Below are 22,570 nucleotides of genomic sequence, written 5' to 3' on the forward strand. Positions count from 1 at the left end.
TTACATGGAACACAAATGTGATCTTCCTCCTTGTATTTCAAGTTATTTTCTAGCCAAAAGGGTTTTTTTGGCCCCAGTCACTGTGTAGGTAACACAAATTTCAGACATACCATTCATAATAATGAAGAAAACTATCTCTGATCTATGCTGTTTCCTATCACAACCAAATTCAATTTTCACTCTTTTCACTTAAATGGCCATGTTAAGTGGTCAGGAGAAAGTGAGGACTGCAGATTCTGGAGATCAGAGCTTCTTCAGGAAGGGCTCATGCCCGAAACGTCGATTCTCCTGCTCTTTGGATGCTGCCTGACCTGCTGTGCTTTTCCAGCAACACGTTTTCAGCTTTGTAAAGTGATCAGTTTGTTTATACAGCTGACAAGTTTTTCCATTATCTATGCAGGAAGAATTTTGTATAAGTTAATCATTCCAAAGGCTGAGGCTGCTTCAGCATTGCACATGAATCATCTTATCTGTTTCATTCAGTTCATATCCTCCTGTCCATGTTCAGTAATGAGGTCTGTATCATGTCCTAAACGAAGGTGACTACCTTCTGGATTAAAGTGTCCAAATAAGTCTTCCTCTCCCTGTCTGCACCTCAGACTCCACTTAAATGATCTGAGCTAATTTATTTAAAAAGTAGATACTTGTCATAGCTTTGTGATCCGAGGTCAAATACTTTCTACAAACTCGAACATGTTGCAGTTATCAAACGACCATAATGCTAACACAGCAAAATATTGTTTTATTTACTTATTGATTTAGTCTATGCAATAAACCGACTTAATCTATAACTTTTAGTAATTTAACTATTTACTTTATCTGGTATAAGTTATGGGAAATTAATAGTATAAGAAATTAATTCTTGTAACACAAAATCAACAGCAGTTCGTATAACCATTCTGTGTTGACAATTATCCATCAGCAGATACTAAGACAATAGCAGCAATAGATAATTTAAATTCCATTGAAATCTGAAGTAGTTCAGTAGTTGACAAATAAATACAAATGATAACCAATTGTCAGTTCTAACAAACTGATTTAATTAATTTTACGTGATTGCTGGATTGTGTTACTCTCATTAAATTTATCTAAAGTGCACATTAAAACATTAGGAAATCCTTGGAGAGTGTGTGTTTAAGACTAATACAGCTGGCATAACTCAAGGAGGTCCTTGTCTAATTTAAATGGTAGCCCCAGAAGTGAATAATTTAAATGATGTGGATAATATTGTTTACACTAATGCAGAAAATATTAGTGATCTGCTTGATGTAGCTATCCATGGAAAATGGAAAATACAGCAGATGTCCCCAGTAGCAGCCTGGAAGGAGTTTCACTTCTCAGAGGTCCACCTGCCACTTTACTTGGTTATGGAGGTTGGTACTGCTCCTTTTCTTCACAATCCATCTAAAGGAGTGAAGAGAAACTAAAAAAGTAAACAATGAATGCTCAATCATGGTAGAAAAAGGGAAAGATCTCAAGTAAGTAAAGTGGACAGCCACAACTGCCTTGGAAATACATTAGCCACAAAATGATACAAATTGCATAACCCATGTGCTAGCTAGCAGTTGAATACTCCTTTAAATCCAACTTCCATTTCATTTTTTCTATTTTATGAGATGTGAGCATTGCTAGCTGGGCAAATATTTATTGTGCATCTCTAACTGCCCTTGAGAAGGTGAAAGTTTGGCATTGACTTCTACCATTACAGTCCATAGGGGGCAGGTACATCCAAAGTGCATTAAGAAGGGAGTTCCAGGATTTGACTGTGATGGCGGAAAGAGTTATATAATTGCAAATGAGGATGGTGTGTGACTTGAGTTGTTCCTATGCAAAAGATCCCCTTGACCTTCACGGTGGTGGAGATTGTAGGTTTTTTTAGGTGTTGTCAATGGAAGTATTATGATGTGGTCTAGCACATCTTGTAAGTGTACACACTGCTTCCACTGTAAGCCAACAGTGGAGAGAGTAAATGTTTAAAGTGGTGGGTGGGCTGTCAATTAAACAGGCTGCTTTGACCTGGATGGATCAAGTCTTTTTAGAGCTCAGTTCACCCTGGGAAATGGAGAATATTTCATCTCAAACTTAATTTGTACCTTGTTGATGGTGGATGGGCTTTTCAAGGTCAGAAGATGGGATACTCTCAGTTAATGGTGTTGGATTTTATACCTACATTCCCTTGTCCCTTGTCAGGTTAACACTGAATATCAACTGCCAAAGGCAGTCACAACAGTAGGGTATACCCACTTGATGTTTATTGAAGCGTAACACAATAACAACAATACATCACAAGCTTACCCATACAATGCTTACAATCTCAAGACCTGGTTTACATAGACTTATCCGAAGATCAGACCAAATTAGGTGGCCAGCCTGCTCCATCCCAACCTCCATTCATTAATCAGGTGGCTTCTGTTCATAAGTTAGCTTGCTATCACCCTGAAGCACATTTCTTACATTCCTTTCCATGCATGCAGCCAATGTGAGCAATTCTCGGTACTGTCCAGTCTTCAGCAATTGACTAGTTGACCACTGGCAAAGCACAACTACCACATTCAGTTGACCTTTCATGCATCAGGACATCAACTTATTTTCCCTAGAAGGAAGGAATATTACTTCTCGGTTTGAACAAATCTTGGCCACACTGCTCAGTTAGGCTATTCCTTGCAGCTTCTGTGTATAATGTTAAAACAGCATAGCCTTGTGGTCAACCATACTTTCTTTTGCTGACAAAGGTCGATTATTTCATCTACTGCCCTATGTCTGATTTTAGTAGGATTCAATTGAAACATACTGTGTCACTAGTTCAGATCATCACTGAGTAGCAACACTTAAACATACTTAGAAATTCAGCAAGCACATACAACACTAAGAGATGGCCCAATGATCATCTAGGGATTAAGTCACCATCCACTAACTGATTGACCTCTCAATAGGTCAGTTTCCTATATTTATCTCATGTTGGTTGCCCCAGCAAATTTAGGGTTTCTACCTATAATTGTAACCGCAGGATGTTGATGTTGAGGATTCACTGATAATAACACAATTGAATATCAGGGAAGATAGTTAAAAATATCCTTTTGTTTGAACCTTTCATTGTCTTATACTAGTGGGACACAAATATTATTTGCCACTTATTAACCCGACAATGCCTTGTCCAAGGCATATTATATATAGACACAGACTGCTCCATTATCTGAAACGTTGTGAGTAATGCTGAAGATTGTGAAATCACTGTTGAAAAATATGCAACTGACTGAATCTAGGACACTAACCTGAGGAACTCTACAGGAATGTTCTAGGACTGAGATGATTTCCTTGAGTTTTTCTAGAATTCATGATCACAGTCAAATGCTGCCTTCCTATCACCCTACATCTGAAATTCAGCTAATTTGTCCATGATTGGACCATGGCAATAATGAGATTAGGGTGGCTAGTGGCCTTGGAGTAACCCAAACTGAACATTAGTCAGCAAGTTATGGCTGATCAAGTCTGCTTGATTGCACTGTTGATCAGCGCCTTTCCACGCTTTGCTGATAAATGAAAGTAGACTGCTGCAGTAGGACATTGCAGTGGCTCAGTGGTTAGCCCTGCTGCCACACAGTGCCTGGGACATGGGTTTGATTCCAGCCTCTGGTGGCTATCTGCACTGAATTTACACATTCTCCCAGTGTCTGTGCAGGTTTCTGCCAGTGCCCTGGTTTCCTCCCACAGCCCAAAGATGTGCTGGTTAGGTGGTTTGGCCATGCTAAATTACCCATAGTATCCAGGGATGTGCAGGCTAGGTGGAATAGTCCTGGGAAATGCAGGATTACAGGGATTGGGTAGATCTGGATGGGATGCTCTATGGAGGGTTTGTCTGGACTTGGTGGGCTGAATGGCCTGCTTCCACAATGTAGGAATTCAATAAATTGATCTATCTAGATTTGTCCTGCTTTTTGGCCATGGGACATACCTCGGCAATTGTTGGGTGGACTTCTGGGCATTGGAACTAGTTCTAGGGCAGATGAGACTTGTACAAGAAAGGTGGCTTGCACTTTAGTGTACTGGGACTAAAATCATCACCAAGAGATTTGCTGTTACTTTTCGTAGACTTTGGTTGTGAGATGGGAAATTGAGAGGAAACTCAAGCTGGCAGCATGAAGTAGGAAAGTGATAGTCAAAATTAGAAATCAGAGGGTTTTTCTACAGAGTCAGCATGGGTAGAAGTCAGAAACAGGAAAGGAACAGCCACTTTATTGGGAGTTTTCTACAAGACCCCAATAGCAACAGAGACACCAAGGAGCAGATTGGGAGGCAAAATTTCTAAAGTGCAGAAGTAACATGGCTGCAGTCAAAGATGACTTTAACTTCCCTACTACTGATTGGAACCTCATTATTTGAAAAAGTTTGATGGAGCAATTTTTGTCAGGTGTGTCCAGGAAGAGTTCCTGACACAATATTTGGAAAGGCTGACTAAACGAGAGGCCATATTGGATTTGATGCTTGGCAACAAATCATGCCAGGTATCAGATCTCTTTGTGGGAGTGCATTTTGGTGATGGTGATCACAAGTCCCTGATCTTTACTTTAGCCATGAAGAAGGATAGGAGCAGACGGAATGATAAAATATTTAGTTGGGGAAGGGGGAATTACAATGCTGTGAGGCAGGAACTGGGTCTTCCCCTCTACTTTGGAGGAATCCTGAAACTATCAGCTTCATCCCATACTAATAGTATGGTTATCTGAAACTTTGTTGATTCTAGGCTTTCTCCTTCTTCTACAGATCTCGCTGACTCCTATCTACTCCCTGACTGGTGGCATGTACCTTATACCTTGACCTCAAGGTTGTTTCCTTCTGACTCCACTTTACTTGTTTGGGTTGTACCCAACGACTTCGGGCAATATGATCCAATCACTTACACCTGTGGCTCTGGGTTTCTTGAGTCCAATACATTGGCCCCTTGTGGTCACTCTTGTCACACTGATGTCATTCTATGGTTGGTGCTGCACTCTGCTGAGTTTCCATTCCCCCTTGCATCTGGGTGTTGTCAGCTAACTGAGTTGCTTCACTGGTAGCCAACTCCATTGAGATAGTAATTTTAAAAACTGTCTTGAAATCTACAGTTCATAGGTGGATCCCAACCTTGTTATCAATTTTTATGTTGGTACCTCCTTTGGAACCAGGAATTATATACCTGGTAGACAAATAGTCAATCTGAGCAGGACGACTTTATGGATTATGCTAACACATCCACAGCTGGTTCTTGACTGGACCCAAGACCTGCCTCCTCAGGTCAGACTAGTTCTCTTAAAGCAGACTATCCACATACATAGCAGACACATTGATGATTATCTTCCAAATTTCCTCAGATTTTGAATGATTGTTGTGGATTGGAAGGTAGCAAATGAAACTCCACTGCATAAGAAGGGAGTGAGAAAGAGAACAAGGAATTACAAATGTTTTTTCCTTGTACGTAGTAGGGAAAATGCTAGAATGTATTTTTTTTACTTCATTCCCAGGATGAGGGCATCACTGGCCAGGCCAGCATTTATTGCCCATCCCTAATTGCCTAGAAGATGGTTAAGAGTAAATCACATCACTGTGAATCTGAAGTCACATGTAGGTTTGACTAGATAAGGATGGTAGTTTCCTTCTGGAAAGAATATTGGTGAACCAGATGGCTTTTTCCAACAATCAATTCATAGTCATCATTAGACTCAAACTTCTAGAGTTTATTGAATTCAAATTGTACCATCTGCCATGTCAGGATTCTAATCCATGTCACCAGAACATTGCCTGAGTCTCTGGATTAACAATCTAGCAATAATTCCACTAGGCCATTGTCTCCCTTATTATAAGGGATGGGATTAGGAAACACTTGCTTTTTGATGATCTAATTGAGCATAGTCAGCATGGATTTGCAAATGGGAAATCGTGTTTGATGAACCTGTTAGAGTTTTTAGAGGATGCTATGAATGAAATTGATAAAGACCTGATGAATGTCGCCTACTTAGATTTTCAGATTTTTGATAAAGTACCTCACAAGAGGCTTGTTGAAAAAAATTAAAGCACAAGGGATGGAATTAAATTTATGGGCATGAGTTACTGATTAGCTAACTGGCTGAAAACAGAGAATACAACTAACTTTTGCACTGGCAGGCTATGACAAGTGGGGTACTACAAGAATCATTATATAATGTTGGGGACCAAATATAATGTATCTAGCTTTGTTGGTAATACAAAGCTAAGTGGGAATGTGTGCTGTGGTGAAGAATGTAAAGCAGCTTCAGAATAATTTGGAGAGACATAGTGAATGGGCAAGTACCTGGTAGAGGGAAGACCACATGGAAAATGATTGTGTTTTCCAAATTGGTTAGTGTAAAGATGGGCAAAATATTTCTTAAAAGGTGAGAGGTTGGAAAGTTTAAATATACAAAGGGATTGAGCTGTCCTTACTAAGTCACTTAATGCTAATATGCAGCTGCAGCAAACTTTTAGGAAGACCTTTCTTGGAAGAGGGATTGTGTACAAAAATAGTGAAGATTTGATTCAGCTGTACAGGTGCTTAGTTGGACCACACCTAATTTAATGTATGCAGTTTTGGTCTCCTTGCTCCAGAATAAATATTATTGCCAAAGGATTGTCATACTCCCCATGAATAGAGATTGAATAAACTGTGCCTGTATTCTCTGGAGTTTGGAAGAATGAGAGGCCATCTTATTTAAACATACAAAATTCTTAAAGGGATAGACTGGGTAGAGGCAGGTACAACATTTTTCCAGCTCAGGGAGTTTAGAACAAGAGGAGCACATTTTAAAAGTAAGGAGATTCCACTAAGTACCAAGGTTAGGAGATGTCTTTCCACTCAGAGATTGTGAAGCTTTGAAATTCTTTACCATAAAGGGCTATGAAAGCTTAGTCTTTGGGTACATTTAAGGTGAGTTTGACAGTTTTTCGATTACCAGTAGTGTACAGGGTGATAGAAGTACTGATGTGTTTGATCAGCCATCATCATATTGAATTACGGGGCAGGCTCGACAGGCTGAGTTACCTACATCTGTTCCAATGTTGCTACAAAAATTCAACAGAAAAGTTGGATCAACTGTGATTAACAAAAAATGTTAATGAGGTCAAAGGAAATGGTTTACATATTTGTCAGAAAAAAGTGTGAGCCAGAGGACTGACAGCAATTTAGAATCCAGCAACAAAAAGCATTAAAGGAAAAAGATAATATGAATGCAAGCTAGGAAGAAACATAATGCTGGATATAAAGGGTAATGAGTCTTTGGAATTCTCTACCGCATAAGGCTGTGAATGTGCAATCATTGAGTGTGTTCAAATAGAAATTGCTAGATCTTTGGTTACTAATGACATAAAGGAATACTGAAATAATGCGGGGGAAAGGAGTTGAGACAAATAATTGAATTGAATAACACAGCAGGTTCGACAGGCTGAATGGCCTAATCTTACCCTTTATGCAGAACAGATCCTGCTTACTGCTTATCATTTCATACAATGCTTATCCAACCAATGATGTACAAAACCTATTGATTTAACAGAAGAATATCAAGAAATCTTGGGAGTGATATACAGACTGGTCAACTAGAAAGATATAAATAAACTTTGCAAATTGCTATGCCTCAGTAGCTTGCACCATATTGTGGTGATTCTGTCAGTAAACTGTCATTAGTAACATTACAAAGCCTGAGAGGGTTTGGTTGTCCCTGCTGTTTTGAAGCTGATAATTCAGTTTTGAGCTTCAGTCTCATCTAATCTGCTTTCACTGCAAATTGCCTTCGAGTCATGGATGTGTGCAACTGCACCGAGCTCATCAAGTTTAAAAAATAAGCAACAATTTGTTAGGCTTGACGGGGTACATTGTGATGGTGTCTCATTGCACTCTGCTATGCAGTGGTCTCCTGCTGATTCATAGCTCTGACTGAACAAAATGAGTTTTTATTTCAAACTTGTGCAGGAAGTACTTTATCAAAGGGAGGACTGATAAGCTGGAGGGCCAATGGCTGTGAGGGAAACATTAGGTACAATTGCCTGTCTCTCGTCTGTAAGATATCTGATTCTGGGTGTCCATGGCAAGGAAGGCAGACCTGTCCATCAGTGTGCCTGAGGTCTTCTGCAACTAACAAGAAATATCGTGGCAAGAGCGTTGTCATCCCTGAAAATAACATTTTGATTTATATTTCTTTGAAATTTAGTTTTGCAACAAACTCCTTTTTGGCCTACTTCTTTAGTTAATTGGTTACTTAGATTTTATCAGTTTTTCAAAAAGTATACAACACTAAAAAAGTCAGAACTCTGACTCTAACATTGGCGTTGTATCATGAACTCTCCGTAATAGAGTCATAGAGATGAAAACAGACCCTTCGGTCCAACATGTCCATGCCAAGCAGGTACTCCAACCTAATTGAGTCCCATCTGCCAGCACCCAGCCCATATCCCTCCAAACCCTTCCTATTCATATACCCATCCAAATGCCAATTAAATGTTGCAATTGTACCACCCTCCACGACTTCCTCTGGCAGCTCATTCCATACATGTACCACCCTCTGTGTGAAATACTTGCCCCTTAGGTCTCTTTTGTATCTTCCCCTCTCACCCTAAACCTATGGTCTCTAGTTCTGGACTCCCTGCCCCAGGGAAAAGACTTTGTCTATTTATTCTATCCATGATATTGTAAACCTATATAAGGTCACCTCTCAACCTCCTATGCTCCAGAGAAAACAGCCCTAGCCTGTTCAGCCTCTCCCTATAACTCAAATCCTCCAACCCTGGCAACATCCTTGTAAATTTTTTCTGAAACCTTTCAAGTTTCTCAATATCGTTTCTATAGGAAGGAAACCAGAATTGCACGCAATATTCCAACAGTGGCCTAACCAATGCCCTGTACAGCTGCAACATGACGTCCAAACTCCTGTACTCAATACTCTGACCAATAAAAGAAAGCATACCAACACTTTCTTCACTATCCTATCTACCTGTGACTCCACTTTCAAGGAGCTATGAACCTGCACTCCAAGGTCTTTGTTCAGCAACACTCCCTAGGACCTTACCATTAAGTGTATACGTCCTGCTAAGATTTGCTTTTCGAAAATGCAGCACCTTGCATATATCTGAATTAAACTCCATCTGCCACTTCTCAGCCCATTGGCCCATCTGATCAAGATCCTGTTGTAATCTGAGGTAACCTTCTTTGCTGTCCACTACACCTCCAATTTTGGTATCATCTGCAAACTTACTAACTGTACCTCTAATGCTCACATCCAAATCATTTATGTAGATGACAAAAAGCAGAGGACCCAGCACCGATCCTTGTGGCACTCCATTGGTCACAGGCCTCCAGTCTGAAAAACAATCTTCCACCACCACTCTCTGTTTTTTACTGTTGAGCCAGTTCTGTAACCAAATGGCTAGTTCTCCCTGTATTCCATGAGATCTAACCTTGCTAACCAGTTTCCCATGGGGAACTTTGTCGAACACCTTACTGAAGCTCATATAGATCACATCTACCGCTCTGCCCTCATCAATCCTCTTTATTACTTCTTCAAAAAACTCAATCAAGTTTGTGAGACATGATTTCCCACGCACAAAGCCATGTTGACTATCCCTAATCAGTCCTTGCCTTTCCAATTACATGTACAACCTGTCCCTCAGGATTCCCTCCAACAACTTGCCCACCACCGACGTCAGTGTCCTTACCACCCTTCTTGAACAGTGGCACCACATTAGCCAATCTCCAGTCTTCCGACACTTCACCTGTGACTATCGATGATACAAATATCTCAGCAAGAGGCCCAGCAATCACTTCCCTAGCTTCCTACAGAGTTCTAGGGTACACATGATCAGGTCCTGGGGATTTATCCACCTTTATGCATTTCAAGACATCCAGCACTTCCTCCTCTGTAATATGGACATTTTGCAAGGTGTCACCATCTATTTCCCGACAGTCTATATCTTCCATATCCTTTTCCATCGTAAATACTGATGCAAAATATTCACTTAGTATCTCCCCCATTTTCTGTGGCTCCGCACAAAGGCCTCCTTGCTGATCTTTGAGGGGCCCTATTCTCTCCCTAGTTATCCTTTTGTCCTTAACGTATTTGTAAAAACCCTTTGGATTCTCCTTAATTCTATTGCCAAAGCTATCTCATGTCCCCTTTTTGCCCTCCTGATTTCCCTCTTAAGTATACTCCTACTTCCTTTGTACTCTTCTCAGGATTCACTCTACCTACCCTGTCTATACCTTAACCAAACCCTCCATTTATTTAGTTATTCAGCATTCCCAATACCTACCAGCCTTCTCTTTCACCCTAACAGGAATATTCTTTCTCTGGATTCTCGTTATCTCATTTCTGAAGACTTCCTATTTCCTAGCCGTCCCTTCACCTGCGAACATCTGCCCCCAATCAGCTTTCGAAAGTTCTTGCCTAATACCATCAAATTAGCCTTTCTCCAATTTAGAAATTCAACTTTTAGATCTGGTCTACCCTTTTCCATCATTATTTTAAATCTAATAGAATTATGCTCGCTGGCCCAAAAGTGCTCCCCCACCGACACCTCAGTCACCTGCCCTGCCTTATGTCCCAAGAGTAGGTCAAGTTTTGCACCTTCTCTAGTAGGTACATCCACATACTGAATCAGAAAATGTTCTTGTACACACTTAAAAAATTCCTCTCCATCTAAACCCTTAACACTATGGCAGTCCCAGTCTATGATTGGAAAGTTAAAATCCCCTACCATAACCATGCTATTATTCTTACAGATAACTGAGATCTCCTTACAAGTTTGTTTCTCAATTTCTCTCTGACTATTAGGAGGTTTATAATACAATCCCAAAAAGGTGATCATCGCTTTCTTATTTCTCAGTTCCAACCAAATAACTTCCCTGGATGTATTTCCGGGAATATTCTCCCTCAGCACAGCTGTAATGCTATCTGTTATCAAAAATGCCACCCTCTCCATCTCTCTTGCCTCTCTTTCTATCCTTCCTGTAGCATTTGTATCCTGGAACATTAAGCTGCCAGTCCTGCCCATCCCTGACCCATGTTTCTTTAATTGCTATGATATCCCAGTCCCATGTTTCTAACCATGCCCTGAGTTCATCTGCCTTCCCCGTTAGGTCACTTGCATTGAAATAAGTGCAGTTTATTTTATTAGTCCTACCTTGTCCCTGCCTGCCCTGACTGTTTGACTCTCTTCTGTTCTCAACTGTACCAGTCTCAGATTTATCTCCTTCCTCACTATCTCCTTGGGTCCCCCCCCCACAAAACCTTAATGGTTTAAATCCTCCCATGCAGCACTAGCAAATTTCCCTGCCAGTATATTAGTCCCCTTCCAATTTAGATGCAATTTGTCCTTCTTGTACAGGGGTCACTTCTACCCCAAAAGAGATTCCAATGATCCAAAAATGTGAATCCTTCTCCATTACACCAGCTTCTCAGCCATACATTCATCTGCTCTATCCTCCTATTCCTGCCCTCACTAGCTCATAGCACCGGGAGTATTCTAGATATTATTACTTTCGAGGACCTCCTTTTTAAATTCATGCCTTACTCTCTGTAATCTCCCTTCAGAATCCCAACCTTTTCACCTCATATGTCATTGGTTCCAAAGTGGACAATGACCTCTTCCTGGCCCCTCTCCCCCTTGAGAACATTCTGCACCCTCTCTGAGACATCCTAGATCCTGGCACCAGGGAAGCAACACACCATTCTAATTTTTCACTGTTGGCCACAGAAACATCTGTTTATTGTCCTAACACAATTGATCTATTGGAACCTGGTGTATCCCTCATTGCATTAGAGCTAGTCTCAATACCAGAAACTTGGCTGTTCGTGCTACGCTCCCCTGAGAATCCATCAGCCCCTACATTTTCCAAAACAGCATACCTGTTTGAAATGGGTATATCCACAAAAGACTCCTGCCCTAGGAGTCTTCTCCCACTCTTCCTGGAGTTAACCCATCTGTGTGACTGTATCTGAGACTTTCCCCTCTTCCTATAACTGCCATCCATCACATACTGTTGCTGTTGCAAATTCCTCATCGCTTCTAACTGTCTCTCTACCCGATCCACTCGATCTGATATGATTTGCAGCCAACAGCACTTATTGCAGATATAGTCTGCAGTACCCCTTAAACTGTCTTTAAACTCCCACATCTGACAATAAGCACATATCGCTCTACTAAAGGCCATTTTTGCTCCATCACAATCTACAGACCCAGAAAATAACACCATCATATTCCTCTCCAAAACACTGTCCTAGGTTAGATTAATAGTTATGGTTTATATTTTAAGTTTAATCAAGAGACATATCTCAAAAAACACACAATCAAGAAAGAACCCACTCTACTCACTACTGCAGACTTTCTGTAAGCCACTTTAAACAATTAACCTGTCTCATTCTGTGCTGCGAACTTTGCCGAAACGGTTCCTCCAAGATCAGTTGTGAATTTCATTGTTTGTTAATTTTCCCAAATGCGCTTCGATGTCCAGCGATACATGAATTCAAACAGCAACAGCAGTACTGTGCAGGTTCACTCTGGTATCAGTTTCTTTCTCTGTCTCTCTCCTGCAATTGCATCATCATGTGCTTCCTTTGTCTGTTCTTCTCCCTTTTAAAACTGTTGTTGTTTTGACTTTTTTTTTCCAAATTTCCAAAACAATGCAACAGCATATAAAACAGTAATTGCTGCTCCTGGAATTCGAGGAAATCACCTCAAGAACCTAAAATATCTCAAAAAAGGAGCAACTGTTACAGCCAGCAATGTTTTCTGTCTTCCATTTTAGATTATCCATGCAAAAAACATTTAATGTCCAGAAGTTTGCTGTGAAGAAAGAAAACTACATCATTATTTATTGCCCAGCTATAACAAGAACAGTTATAAAATTCAACAAAATGCAGTTAACTATTTTTCTGTGGTACCTACTCAGTAGTCTTAGATGGTATGGTGGCATTGCAATTAGTTTAGTTCCAAATTTATGTACTTGTGCTCTATTATAATGTACTTACGCTGCTGTAGGTTTGATGATGTGTGATACTAATACTGACAGAAAATCCCATGAATCTCTTCATTTAAATGTAGCACAGTTCACTGTTCAGACACTAAAATTTCACAAACAAATCCTTGAGGCATTGGAAATGATAGTATCAGAATGGGTCTCAGTGACAACAAATTAGATAGTCAATTCAGAAGAACAATATGAAAATGTTTCATTGATAAAACAATTTCAATGACCCATGATTTTTGTCTAACGTTCTGGTTAATCTGAACAGGTGATCCGGAAAGGTGAGGTAAGCTGTTGCTGGACCTGTACCCCATGTAAGGAAAATGAATTTGTGTTTGATGAGTACACCTGCCAAGCATGTCTCCTTGGCTCTTGGCCAACTAAAGATCTCAGAGGTAAGAGCTGGAGCTATTTCTACCTTAACAGTCTGTGGCCAAGTCTGCAATTGGAAATTACAAATTGAGTAACATTGGCACAGTAATACAAACCATTTCATTCTAAATTAACACAACTGAATAATATTTTTATGTTGTATTAGCATGTTAAATGCATCAGGAATGATCTACCTGCGTTCCATGGCTGATCATTTGAGTTCATGATTAAACTTAAAATGTTAATGTACAAGTGATGGATCATTTCAATCTGTAATATCAGAATAAATCAATAAATGAGTAAATAAAGTGTTTAGTTCAGTATTATAGACTAAATGTGCCGCAGAGTCAAAATGAAATATATCAATTGTACTGAAATAATTGTAACTGAAAATAATTAAAACAGCCTCATTCAATAAAAAATTATATTTCAGATAAAGAAAATCCACGGTAGCAAATAAAGTGAAAGACAGTAATAGCCTTGAATTTGCAAAGCTTTTGATGGCAAACTCTCAGTATTATCCCTCTGGTACTAACCTAAGTTGAAGGATTTAGTGCAAACCAGATTAATGCAGAAATCCTGAAGTGTTGTGATTTACCATTCACTTCTTCTGTGAGGTTGCACTGTGGAATCCAGTGCCTGCAAAACCAACATCAACCCCACTGCCAGATCATCAGTGAAATCATTTGATGTTGCAAAAAACTTCCCCTTTTTGCTAACATATCATTGAAACAACAGAAAAAATCTGAAGAATAACTACTGTTGGTCAACAGGTATATCACTGATGTTATATTTTTGAAGTGTTGTTAAGTGTCTCCGTTATGATGGTACTATTTTATGAACTACATTTCTTTAAACAGTCATTTTTGTTTTGATAATGACTCAGAATGAGACCATTGTTGTTTTTAAATTCGAGTTGACACTTTTACTTTCTAGTAAAAAATGAGGTCTGCAGATGCTGGAGATCACAGCTGCAAATGTGTTGCTGGTCAAAGCACAGCAGGTTAGGCAGCATCTCAGGAATAGAGAATTCGACGTTTCGAGCATAAGCCCTTCATTATGCTCGAAACGTCGAATTCTCTATTCCTGAGATGCTGCCTAACCTGCTGTGCTTTGACCAGCAACACATTTGCAACTTTTACTTTCTAGCCAATCATATGAAGTGATTTGGAGCAAAGATATGGAGCAAGGTTGAGTATCATCCATAATTACGTTGAATGGCTGAATGTTATAGGTAACTTAGTCCTGTTCCTATATAGAAAGCAGATAGAACTATCAATATCTTTTCTCTGTCAGCACTCTCCATCTACTACCCCAACCCTCACCCTCCCAAACTATGGCATAAATGCTGTCCCCTCCACACTTCACTTTGCTCTTTCTCCGTGGACGCTGTCTGACCTGCTCTGATCTCCAGCATTTGTTTTCAGTACAGATTCCAGCATCCACAGTAGTTTGTCCCTGGACGCCATGACCACAGTTTTCAGTGTTCCCTAAGAATTGACACAGGACTGAAGACTAGTCAAGGTGACACTTATTTTTCAAGAACGAAAAGTAGCCTAGACAACCAAAGTACAGGGATAATTTTTAAGCTTTCATGAACATGAAATAATTGAAGACAGCTAGCATTGATTTGTTAAAAGAAAAGTTGTTTTTGACAAATGCAACACAGGCTTCTGAAGAAATTACCAATTAGAACAGGTAGAGTGTCATAGAGTTATACAGCACAGAAACAGACAATTGGTTCCAACTCATCAATGCCGACCAGATATCCTAAACTGATCTAGTTCCCTTTACAAGCATTTAACCCATATCCGTTTTCAGAGGAACCTCGATTATCTGAATACCAATTATCCAAAAATTAGATTGTCCGAAGGAGATCTCGAGGTCCCAATGGAAACGTTGCATCAAAGACGTGTTTCCAACAGTGTTCATATTTTCTGTTTACAGTGATTAAACAGGCACCATCTCTAAGTGACTGACCTCCCGCCATCTCTCTCTCTCCACACACTTTCCTTGGAGGTCTACAGAGGGGTGTACCCTAACCCCACCTCTTCCCCAGATAATTTCTCCAATATTGTCCTGTGCAGGGCAAACATGGAACCTGTCAAAACGTTGCAGTGAAAAGTTGTGTGTGTGGCTGTGGCTGTGTGTGTTTGTGTGTTATTTGGAGACTTACTCCACAAAGGTAGCAGCAGCAGCAGTCTTGTTGGTGTCCAGTCCGGCTGCCCCAGAGAGGGGGCAGTGTTGAATGGGGTTGGGGGGCAGGGGCAGGCAGGGAGTGGTGTTGAATGGGATGGGGGGGTGGGGCGGTGTATGGGGGCGGTGTTGGATGGAGTTGGGGGTGGTGTTGGGGGCAAATGGTGGGGTTTGGGGTGGGGCGGGGCAGGCAGGGTCGGTGTTGGATGGGGACGGGGGATTGGGGTTGGATGGGGTTCTGGGGGACGGGGGCTCTCGTGCTTCGTGCTGGGGGGGCAGGGGGTGGGGGTGCGATGGGTGGTGTTGGGGGCGGGGGCTCACGCACTGTGCGTTTCTGCAATCTCCTGAATGGGGAGCAGACTTTAAAAACTCTGAGCCCCAGAGGAAAGGCGTTTAATTAGAGTCATAGAGTCATAGCAATGTACAGCATGGAAACAGACCCTTCGGTCCAACCTGTCCATGCCGACCAGATATCCCAACTCAATCTAGTCCCACCTGCCAGCACCCGGCCCATATCCCTCCAAACCCTTCCTATACATATACCCATCAAAATGCCTCTTAAATGTTGCAATTGTATCAGCCTCCACCACATCCTCTGGCAGCTCATTCCATACACATACCACCCTCTGCATGAAAAAGTTGTCCCTTAGGTCTCTTTTATATCTTTCCCCTCTCACCCTAAACCTATGCCCTCTAGTTCTGGACTCCCCGACCCCAGTGAAAAGGCTTTGTCTATTTATCATGTCCATGCCCCTCATAATTTTGTAAACCTCTATAAGGTCACGCCTCAGCCTCCGACGCTCCAGGGAAAACAGCCCCAGCCTGTTCAGCCCCTCCCTGTAGCTCCTCCCTGTTCAGCCTCCAACCCTGGCAACATCCTTGTAAATCTTTTCTGAATCCTTTCAAGTTTCACAACATCTTTCCAATAGGAAGGAGACCAGAATTGCATGCAATATTCCAACAGTGGCCTAACCAATGTCCTGTACAGCCGCAACATGACCTCCCAGCTTCTGTACTCAATACCCTGACCAATAAATATTAACCAAGTAATCGATTATCCGAACCAAATAGTGCCCGCCAATCTCGTTCGGATAATTGGGGGTCCTCTGTAAACCCTTTCTATTCATGTATGCATCCAGGTGTTTTCTGAATGTTGTAATTGTACCTGCTTCCAACATCTCAGCTGTAAGTAAATTCCGTATGCGACCAAAATAGTGAGGTTTGTAGCAATTTTCAAAATCTATTTGATAGTTTTGCTCATAACGCATTTGCTGAAGCACACAATGGGGAAGAGGAATTATCAATTGATTGACAATAAAGAAAGGTTTAAAGTACTGGATGTTACGCAGATGGGAAATGTTGAACATTATAGAGCACTGAGCATTCTATTGCTTTTCATCTCCGTATTTATCAATGATTTTGACTTGGATCTAGAAAGGGCAATTTTGAACTATACAAATTTATGAAAACCCAAGAATTTTTGCAAACAACACAAAGGGCTAAATTTCCCCCTGAAACAGGCAAAGTGTCAATTTAGTGAATTTCATGAAGGGTTACTCTTCTTGTACCCTAACAGGTGTTCTAACACCTTTCTCTATAACTCATTTCATTAACTATGTGTCATGCCTCCACAGTATCTGCTCACACTACTGTCTGCTTAGGAATGGCGGAACATCCCAGGAATCCTGATGCCATTTTCAAAGCCCAGCTGGGTACTAGTCAAGAGCTACCAGCCAGGAGTTGCCTTTACAATGCATGTGTGAAAAGGAAATTAGAAATAAAACTACTTCTGTAGTCACGTGGCTGGAATAGCTGACACTTCATTGTGTATACAAGTCCACATTGGTAAAACTGATTTGATTTATTATGATTTTATTGGTACATGTACTCAAGTACAAATGTTGAAGTGTACAGTTAAAACTGTATAATTTCACAACCCAAAGTATGATCTGAGGTACAAGTACCTAACTCCAGAATCCATTAACAAGGGAGAAAGAAAGACCAAAGTTAAAAGTTAAATATTGCAATAATTATACTATAGTGCAAAACATACAAAGTAAGGCTGAAAGTTACACATTTCAGACGTTCTCAATATTAATTAAAAAGTAAAGAAATAAAGCTGAAATTTTCAACATTATAGTCTTTCTTAAGTACTTAGCCACAGTGGAACTGTACTCTGAGGAATTAGCTCAAGACCAGACATCCATGCTGAGACCACAGCAGCCGAGAGACTGCCATGCCGGGCTGAGAGATGGCCATACTGGACCATGAGTGATTGCCACACCAGGCCAGGAGGCCATCTCACTGGGTCTGTACTGAGTCCAAGGCCAGTAATCCATTGCAGGGAGTTTGTGACCAGGAGAAGAAAGAATAGAAAAGGAAACCAAACTACAAGAGTTACCCATTCTCAGCACCATCACATCTTAGAACCCTGTCTTACCCCAAGGAGTGGCAATGGAGTTTAATTTAGATAAATGTGAGATGCTGTATTTTACTAATGCAAACCAGGGCAAGACATATACACATAATGGTATGGTCCTGGCAATTTACTGAACAAAGAGACTTTGGAGTGCAGGTTCATAGTTCCTTGAAAGTAGAGTCCCAGTTAGACAGGATAGGGAGGAAGTTGTTTGTCTGGTTGCCTTTATTGGTCAGTGCATTGAGTATAGAAGTTGGGAGGTCAAATTGCAGCTGTACAGGACATTGGCTCAGCCACTTTTAGGATACTGCATTGAATTCTGGTCTCTCAGCTATAGGAAGGATGTTGTGAAACCTGAAAGTGTTCAGAAAAAAAATTTACGAGCATGTTGCCAGGATTGGACGCTATGAGCTACAACAGAGAGATTGAATAGGCTGGAGCTATTTTCCCTAGAGGATCAGAGGCTAAGGGATGACCTTATAGAGATTTAAAAAATCATGAGGGGCATGGATAGGGTAAACAGTCAAGGTCTTTTCCCTGTGGTAGGGGAGTCCAAAGCTAGAAGGCATAGAGTCATAGAGATGTATTGCATGGAAACAGAACCTATGGTCCAACTTGTCCATACCGACCACATATCCTAGATAAATCTAGTCCCATTTACCAGCTATTGGCCCCATCTCTCTAAACTCTTCCTATTAATATACCCATCCAGATCCCATTCACATGTTGTAATCGTACCAGCCTCTACCACTTCCTCTGGCAGCTCATTCCATACACCCACTACCCTCTGTGTAAAAACGTTGGCCCTCAAATGATGCCTTTTAAATCTTTGCCCTCTCACCTTAAACCTATGCCCTCTAGTTTTGGACTCAACCATCACAGGGAAAAACCTTATCTATTTACCCTATCCATACCCTTCATGATTTTATAAACCTTTATTAGGACACCCTTCAACCTCCGACGCTCCAGGGAAAACAGCCCCAGCCTATTCAACCTCTCCCTTTAGTTCAAACTTTCCAACCCTGGCAACATCCTTGTAAATTTTTTCTGAACCTTTTCAAGTTTCACAACATCCTTCCTATAGCAGAGGGACCAGAACTGCACACAGTACGCCAAAGGTGCCTTGATCAATGTCCTCCCAACACCAGAACACAATGCACTGACAAATAAAGACAAGCATACTAAACACTAAGCATACTAAAGCATACAACCTTCCACATTATCCTATCTAACTGGGACTCCACTTTCAAGGAGCTATGAATCTGCGCTCTAAGGTTTCTTTGTTCAGCAACTTCCCATTAAGTATATAAGTCTTGCCCAGATTTGCCTTTCCAAACTGCAGCACCTCACATTTATCTAAATTAAACTCCATCTGCCATTCCTCGGCCCATTGGCTCATTTGATCAAGGTCCCATTGTACTCTAAGGTAACCTACTTCGCTGTCTACTGCACCTCCAATTTTGGTGTCATCTGCAAACTTACTAACTATACTTCATATGTTCACATCCAAATCATTTATATAAATAATGAAAATCAGTGAACCCAGCACCGATTCTTGTGGCACACCACTGGTCACAGGCCTCCAATCTGAAAAACAACCTTCCATTACCACCCTCTGTCTTCTACCTTCAAGCCAGTTCTTTACCCAAACGGCTTAAGGTAAGATTGGAAAAATTTGAAAGATACCTAAGGCAACTTTCTAATGCAGAAGATGGTGCAATAATGGAATGAGCTGCCAGAGGAAGTGGTGGAGGTGGGTACAATTGCAATATTTAAAAGGCATCTGGTAGGATAGGCATGAATAGGAAGGTGTTAGATGGATATGGGCCATATGCTGGCAAATGAGACTAAATTAATTTAAGATATCTGGTTAGCATGGAAGTGTTGGACCGAAGGATCCATTTCTATGCTATACCACTCTTATGATTCTATGATGTCTAGTGTAGCCTAATCTCTTCTCAATGTTAAATGAAAGGCATCATATGTTTAAAAAAACGTTGTTCAGCAGCTCCAAAAATGAAGGAAAAAAAAAGAAAAGTTGCATTTGATTCTGAGAACAGTTAGAAACTGCTTGCCTTTGACCGACGACAAATTTACTGCCTCACTCTTTGGAACCCCGGGTGTCAATAAACTCCTGCTTGGCTTGTTGCACCTGCATTACTCAACTTTTCAGAAGCTGATGTTGCCACTGATTAATGGCCTTATTGTTCTCCTCGAAAGACTGATCCTGCTTTCCCAGCTCTTCAGCATCCTTCATAGTGCCCTGCCAGCTTTGTTGCAATGAAATGTGCTAGCCCACTACATGCTGCAGCATTGAAGTGGAAAACTGTTTTGTAAGTGGGTCATATATATGCCATGGTGATGAAGCTGTGCTGGCATGTGTCTAATGCTTACCTCCAGAGACATGTGGCTGTGGGCAATCACTGCCTATGGAATGTGTCCTGAGATGTCTAAGGCAGGCCTGAAGGAGCAAGCAGTGAGCTGGAGTCACCAATTACCACTCTGACTTTCATATGGGGGGTTATTTTTATCTAGCTTCTCTCCAGTGGGTGGGAGAATCAGAAAATTAATATCAATGTGGCAAGAGCAGATAACAAAGAGATATCAATGCAGCCAAATATGCCTCTTGCCACTTACAGGCAAGGTTTTTAATTCACCATTCAAAACCTGGTCGCAGAATTGGACATTTTTCTCAGTATTGAGAATCACATTACTACCAATCTCATCATGTTTTCTCAACGAATTAACCATTGCCAACATCATTAGGGGCTGTGGAAGTTCTGTCCAGACTGTACAGATGACCTGAACTTATGAATGTGGCCAGATAAAAACAATATAATAGGTTTGAAAAGATTGAGCAGATCTGAATCAAGAGGAAATCAGATATAGCTTTTAAAAATTATTAAGGAGTTTACTCAGGTAGATGTACAGAAATTGTTTCCACTTTTGATAGAGTGCAGAATAAGTTATCATGGATATCTCTAGCTTCTCGCAGATTGACTATGAAATTAGAGAATAATTCCTTCCACAGAAAGTGATGAGTTTGTGGAAATCATGGGGTGGCACAGTGGCTTAGTGGTTAGCACTGCTGCCTCACAGCGCCAGGGACCCACGTTCAGTTCCAAGCTCGGGCAACTATCTATGTGGAGTTTGCATGATCCCCCCCCATGTCTGTGCGGGTTTCCTCTGGGTGCTCCAGTATCCTCCCACAATCCAAAGATGTGCAGGTTATGTGAATTGGCCATGCTAAATTACCCATAGTTTTCAGGGCTGTGTAGTTTAGGTGCATTAGGTAAATATAAGGTAGGGGAATGGGTTACTCTTTGGAGTTTCAGTGTGGACTTGTTGGGCCAAAGGGCCTGTTTCCACACTGTAGAAGTTCTGTGATTCTATGATGATTCTATGAAGTATTTCAGGAGAGGAGAATAGAGGAGCCTATAGATAGGTTGGGAAAAGGTGACTATGGTGGAAAGAGATTCACATAGAATACCAGCATGGACAACTTCAGCCAATTGGTCATTTCTGTGTTGTAGATTCCATTTAATTTGAGGCTTTCCTTGAGAGTTCCTAGTGGGGCATTTTGCTAATGCTGTTGGTGAGGATTTAAACTAAATCTAAATGGGTATGGGAACCAGGTGAGAATATCCGAAAGAAATACTAGAGCGCACAAAGTGCTGGGAGAGACAATTAGTAATAGAGCAGAGAATAGTAAGCTCATAAGTGGTGTCAGAATAAGGGAGAAATGAACGCATTCTGAAGCATTGTCCCAATGCATGGGAAGATAATAAATAAAATTAGAGAGTTACAGACATATATTGAAATGTGGAATTATGTTGTGGCTATAACAAAGACTAGGTCAAGGAAGAGCAGGACTGGGTATGAAATGTTCCTCTAAACAAAGTGTTCAGAAAACAAAGTGGAAGAGGTGTGTCAGTATTGGTTAAGGAGTCCTGAATTGGAGATACCAGTGTTGGACTGGGGTGTACAAAGTTAAAAATCACACAACACCAGGTTATAGTCCAACAAGTTTAATTGGAAGCACACTAGCTTTCGGAGCATCGCTCCTTCACTTGACTATCACCTGATGAAGGAGCGACGCACCGAGAGTAGTGTGCTTCCAATTAAACCTGTTGGACTATAACCTGGTGTAGTGTGATTTTTAACTTGGTTAAGGAGACCATTGTACCACTGGAAAAAAGGAATATTCCAAAGAAGAGCAAGGAGAGAGTTGATCTGTCCAAAGCTGAGGAAAATTGGTTCAATTACATTGTCTAGTGTAGACTATAGATCAACAACTGGAAAGAGAGATGTAGAAAAAATAGTTTTAAAAGAAATAACAAGGAGATTGAAATATTATGGAGTGGTCATAATGGTGGGCTTTAATTATTCCAAACATAGGTTAATGTTTGATGCAAAGGACAGAAAGGGGCAAATGTTCTGAGATTATTTTCAAGAGATTTTTCCACAGCAGTTATGTTTTCAGTCCAAAGAGAAATTAGGTACTGCTAAATCTGATCCTTGGGAATGAGGTCAGCCAAGTAGATCAAGTGACAGTGGGTGAACATTTAGTGGACAATGATCAT

General features: G+C 40.9%; 1 protein-coding gene across 2 annotated transcripts in view; it reads left to right on the forward strand.

Moving 5' to 3' along the window:
* grm5b (glutamate receptor, metabotropic 5b) overlaps positions 1–22,570 on the forward strand; it is a 551,580-nt gene that overhangs the window by 420,879 nt on the left and 108,131 nt on the right. For both annotated transcript variants that reach the window (XM_060826597.1, XM_060826598.1), the window contains exon 6: positions 13,269–13,395. In XM_060826597.1, the coding sequence (XP_060682580.1) occupies positions 13,269–13,395 (127 nt within the window). The remainder of the gene's footprint in view (positions 1–13,268; positions 13,396–22,570) is intronic.

Source organism: Hemiscyllium ocellatum, chromosome 6, assembly GCF_020745735.1.
Source record: "Hemiscyllium ocellatum isolate sHemOce1 chromosome 6, sHemOce1.pat.X.cur, whole genome shotgun sequence".
NCBI classification, from domain to species: Eukaryota; Metazoa; Chordata; class Chondrichthyes; order Orectolobiformes; family Hemiscylliidae; genus Hemiscyllium; species Hemiscyllium ocellatum.